Below are 4,999 nucleotides of genomic sequence, written 5' to 3'. Positions count from 1 at the left end.
TAAAAAAAAAAAAAAAAACACTACATGAATAACAAAAACGTTATATCTGAAACAATACGAGACAACGCGTACATATCCATCACAAAAATTGCATGTCGGCGTCTGTATACGAAAGCGGGAGATAGGAAGTTGTATGAAAATTGATCAAAGCATCACCTATCGTAGCGTAAAACCCAACATTTGAATGTGCCACTACTTCGGAGAACAATTGACACTTGACCCACAATCAATTTTTTTTTTTTTTAGTCGACGATACCAACGCCACCATACCAGCACGGTAGAACCGTGTACTCATCTATTCATTGTTAGTAAGTACCGTATATTTATATATACATGTATCTGGGTATTAACTCGCGACATTGATCAGTACACGTGACATAATATACGTATATGTGTAAATATAGAACCACCCTGAGTTACATCAAATTCGATTTTGGTGACGCAACGTTGAATTTAATCTATCGAACAATAAGCTACTAATTTGCAGAATAATATAATTTTGGATAACACAGAATGTGATGTCGAAAATGACAAAATTATCGCATGTTTTGTTACAAAACATACAAAATGTAAGTTTAATTTATTTTATTTTGTGAACACACGCGAAAATAGACACGATAGTTTATTTTCACAGCTGATTGTACGCGCGATGCGAAACGTATATTATTGTTCGTCCTTATGATAATACGTCATCTTGGCTTTAATCCGCTTTAATATCACGAACACTTTCATATACGTATTGTGCACAAATACGGTCGTGCGTAACGCGAGGAGAGAGGGGATTAAAATCATTGATCGACGACTTCGTGGCGTGCCACCTGATTCCGAGGAAAAACGTCAACAAACCTGTGCAGTCTGGAAAAAAAATACGGCTACCAGTTAAAACTCACACATGACGCAACGTGTAACGTCGTGAGAAAGCAGCGCGAATTTAACACGCAGTTCGAGAGCGCGCGTAAAGGGAGAAAACACACACGCGTGCTAGAGTGGCGAAATAGAAAGGCGGCACCGCGGAAGCGATTTCACTCACAATACAAGAGATACGCATTCCTCTATAGCTTTAAACTATTTTACGGTGTAAGGTGCACAGTGAGATTTATCGCCATCAACAAACACGCCTATACAACCGGTTTGCTCTAATGTGCGTAACTAAACGAGGATTGTTTTATCCGTACGAAATACCGCAAATAAACGAGAAAAACTTCAGTGCGTTTTCTATGTTGTAAAAAAAAAAAAAAAAACTGTAGTAAAATATGCAAAATTGTTTTCCACGTGGCAAATACGTACAGGCAGGTACTCGAGTTATTCGAGTGAAACGCATCGTTTTAAAGACGAAATGGAAGAATAAACAAATGTATCGTCGTTATTCCGCACAAATATTTCTCGTCGCGGTTATCCTTCTTTGCTTTTCTAAAGTTGCAAAGAAATTTGCGGTTGGCAAGCTACACCGGAGCCTTTTGCGTACGGTATTGGTTGTCGTTCCGCGACGTTGTGATTTTTTTTTTTTTTTTTTTTAAATGCATTTCACACAGCCGTTTGCCGAGACTCGAGAAACACGTACAATCGATATCTCGTATGTTTCTTTGGATCCGTGGGACCGTCGACGTCAGTTTTCGAGAATTCTAGTGAAACCTACGAGCGCAATCGTACACTGCCTAAACGAGGCCGAAAGAAAAAGGTCAGCTTCATTGTGAGCGAAATTCAATACCTTCCTACCGAGCACGACTGAGAACGAACAAAGAGAGGGAAGCTTGCCTTCTGAACAACCAGATAGTTCACATGTGTCCGGAAAAGCCGGTATTCCTCTTCGTTTTTCGAGCGCTTACTTGCACGCTCGACACATGACCGAACGCGTGTGCAAAAATAACGCGTGCAACTCCGAAACAAAAAGCTTCTCACACTCCACGTGTACGTTTCTCTCTATGTTCAGTCAAATAAAAATTTGAATGCCTGCGGTTTCGCGTTATTTTAGATAGATATGTCGACAACAGAGAATATTCGGAAAAGAGCAAAATTCTTTTTTGTGAAAAATATAAAATTCAGTGTATATTCAATATGGCTTATATTTCTATTTTTATATTTAACGATGTAACTGATGTAATTTTCTTTGCGATTTTGCGACTAATTCCGATAAACAATTTTACAATGTTGCTCACCTATTTGATATTTATAAATTATCGTATGCCAATCCAGAAGCGAGATGCTACACTGCTTTCACTTGACTGACGCGTTGCGTCGAACGCGTGTGTCTACTTTTTTTTCTCTTTTCCTCTCTTTTACTATCAAAATAAATTCGAGAGAATTTCTATCATTCGTTTTCTTGATACAAGTCATTCATCGACCAACTAGAGAGAGGCGTTTCTCCGAGCGCTCTGTTCCGAAAACGAACTGGTGTTTCGTGTCAGTTGTCTCGCTTACGTTCCCTTGTCCTTTCCCTTTCTCTTTCGTCCTCTCTTTCCCACTCTCTGCGTTTCTTACTATATTTCGTTCGCAGTACAAGATGAACATAACCTACAATATAACCTACACACTCTCTTTCTCTCTCTCTTTCTAGTGTTGTGGGAACAAAGATTCACGCCGGCAAAGAGATAGCGGACGCTCAAGGACATTTATCGTTGAGTTTTGCGAGGCTCACGCGATTTTGTCCCGCGTGCGTTGACGCAACACGGAAACGGGCGGGAATTAGAGACAGACAAAGTGAAAGAAAGAGAAAGAGAGGAAAGGAATTCCAATAGGATGCGCATGATCATTGAAAACTGCGCGTCGACTAGAAAAAAAGCCACGTGTTGAAATTACACAAAATTAAGATCACGCAAAGAAGAAAACAAAAAAATGTTATCAATTTCTTGTAGCACAAAATAAAAGAAAACGATCTAGAGCCATATTTTTGGATTAAAAAACGATTAGCATGTGGATGCAATTGGATTCGTATTACTAGAGTGCATTTGCATTTCTAAAAGTGTCTCGTGACTTTCGTGATAAATTACGGAGAGAAAGTACACGATAAAGGGGAACATGAGAGATAAAGCTATGCGCGAACAGCATCTGCTGTTCATCTCGCCGCATTATTCTCCGATTGTTTCGAGGCGAATCGCGGCGCGCGGGTACGCGCCGATGAAGAGAGCGTGGGTCTGTCGACCCGGCGCCTGCTATCGAACCGACGCCTCCGAGAGCTTTTTGCGCAACTAAAAGCCAGGAACACACAAAAACTTAAGATCCAAGCACTAAACAAATCAATCAATCAATCAATCACAGATCGGCATTCTCTGAGAAATGTAAGCTATTTTCAAAAGAATATTTTCATTGATTTCTTTGACGCTTAAGTTCTTTCGTGTGTTCCCGCTCCAAAATCTCGCGCAAACGATACACAAGGAGCGTACAGTGTAATACACACAGTGTGTTTATTAATTCAAGAGCGAAATCGAGAGACGGTTCTTGTCTCGTCTGTCGTCGCCCATCACATGCTCTCTCCTTGCAGCTCGTTGTTATCGACGATAGAAAAGCAAAAACATGACAGAAACACTTACAGGGTAGTACATCCCTTGCGGAGGAAGGAAAAACGCCCCAGAGCCCCACAGTTTGAGGCCGTTTTGCTCCACCGTTGTGCAAGAAAACAAATCCGTCACTCCGTACCACTGCCTCCCCCGCCTCCTCCACCGCCACCACCACCGCCGCCTCCTTCTTTCGCTCTTCCTCTACTGGCACTCGTATCTCTTTCCTGCCGCAGTTTGGACACACTACGCGCTGCTCGTCGTCGCGGCACGTCGTCTATGTGTCGTACGCGACACGGTGGTTAAAAGCATAAACGGAAACTGACCAACAGCGACACCGACGCTGATGGTGTACTACGTCCACTCCCACACTCAACGTACGGACGAACACACGCGAGAACACATACGCACGATGAGGGCACGGAAATCGTGAATGTTAGGAGGAGCACAAAGCAACAGCAAGACGCACGGCGGAGCTTTTCGTTGTGGGGATCGAGCGACGGCGTAACGCGCACAGTCCCCTCGCCACCCTCGGCACTCTTCGGTCCTGTTCCTGTTTCTCTCTCGGATATCCGTTCGTTCACGCTCCTCCGAATCTCTTTTTTTTCTCTCTCTCTCTTTCTTTTTTCGCTTGTTTGACCGCCGTTCACAATTCTATTTCACGACCGCCACCGAACGTGGTCCCGCTGTGACTAACAACGATCCCGCTATCAACCGGCGCCATTGACTGCCAGCGCCACCATTTCACTGACACGCCGCTCGCGGCGCCGCCCCGCGGTGGCTCCCACGTACTACGAAAGTCAATCTCGGAGCGCGTAAATCAAAACCACGAACAATGCGCGGTCAATTCTTTCTTTAAACGTTTCTGCACTTTTCAATCAAATAAGTCGCACAAACAAACTCAATTGTCAATCTTGAGATATGTCTTTGTTATAAAAATTATCTTTGCAACTCCTTTCATATGCGGATGTCTCACTAAAATTGCTTATTTACATTTGTGTAAAAAATAAAAAATGAAAAAATGTTTAAATACTAATTTGTTCGGAAAATTTGTAATGTTTTCTAATAGGTAGCATTAACAAAGATAGCAATATGTGCACGGAACATCGTGCAAATATTAAAAACACCAAACAATACCGTGCATGTGAGTACAGAAGCTGCAATGCGCCTTTTTCATTTAAAAAATGTTACATAGTTTCCGAACAACAGTTGTTTATGCAAAATCGATTTAAAAAACAATTTGCCGCAGGTTTTGAACAAATTGCGGTCGAGTCGCTCTCCGCGAGACTGAAATGCAATAAAACGAGAGGTGCGAAGACGCTCGACGGAAAAGAGCAATAATAATCAGTTCTTCGTTTTTACTTTCACTAGAAGAACGTGTCCGAGGCAAGCCAATTATACATGATTGCGGAATTGTTCGTTGCTCGTTACTCGTCTTCGCGTAATCACCGACTCGCGCACCTGCGCGCCTCTTTCGTAGCGCGTGCTCATTGTGTTTTAATATATAT

At 42.3% G+C, this 4,999-nt stretch overlaps 1 protein-coding gene across 3 annotated transcripts in view; it reads right to left on the bottom strand.

Moving 5' to 3' along the window:
• LOC109863688 (RNA binding protein fox-1 homolog 2) overlaps positions 1-4,999 on the bottom strand; it is a 120,633-nt gene that overhangs the window by 102,128 nt on the left and 13,506 nt on the right. For 2 of the 3 annotated variants that reach the window (XM_020444112.1, XM_020444116.1), the window contains exon 1: positions 3,528-4,172. The exons of the other annotated variant lie outside the window; for it this stretch is intronic. In XM_020444112.1, the coding sequence (XP_020299701.1) occupies positions 3,528-3,539 (12 nt within the window). In that variant the 5' untranslated portion in view covers positions 3,540-4,172. Of the gene's footprint in view, positions 1-3,527; positions 4,173-4,999 lie in introns of those variants that run through there. 3 annotated transcript variants of the gene reach the window in all.

The sequence above is a fragment of the Pseudomyrmex gracilis genome, unplaced genomic scaffold (genome assembly GCF_002006095.1).
Source record: "Pseudomyrmex gracilis isolate BER0280 unplaced genomic scaffold, ASM200609v1 scaffold_12, whole genome shotgun sequence".
Classification (NCBI taxonomy): Eukaryota; Metazoa; Arthropoda; class Insecta; order Hymenoptera; family Formicidae; genus Pseudomyrmex; species Pseudomyrmex gracilis.
This window is presented reverse-complemented; position numbering and strand designations above follow the sequence as displayed.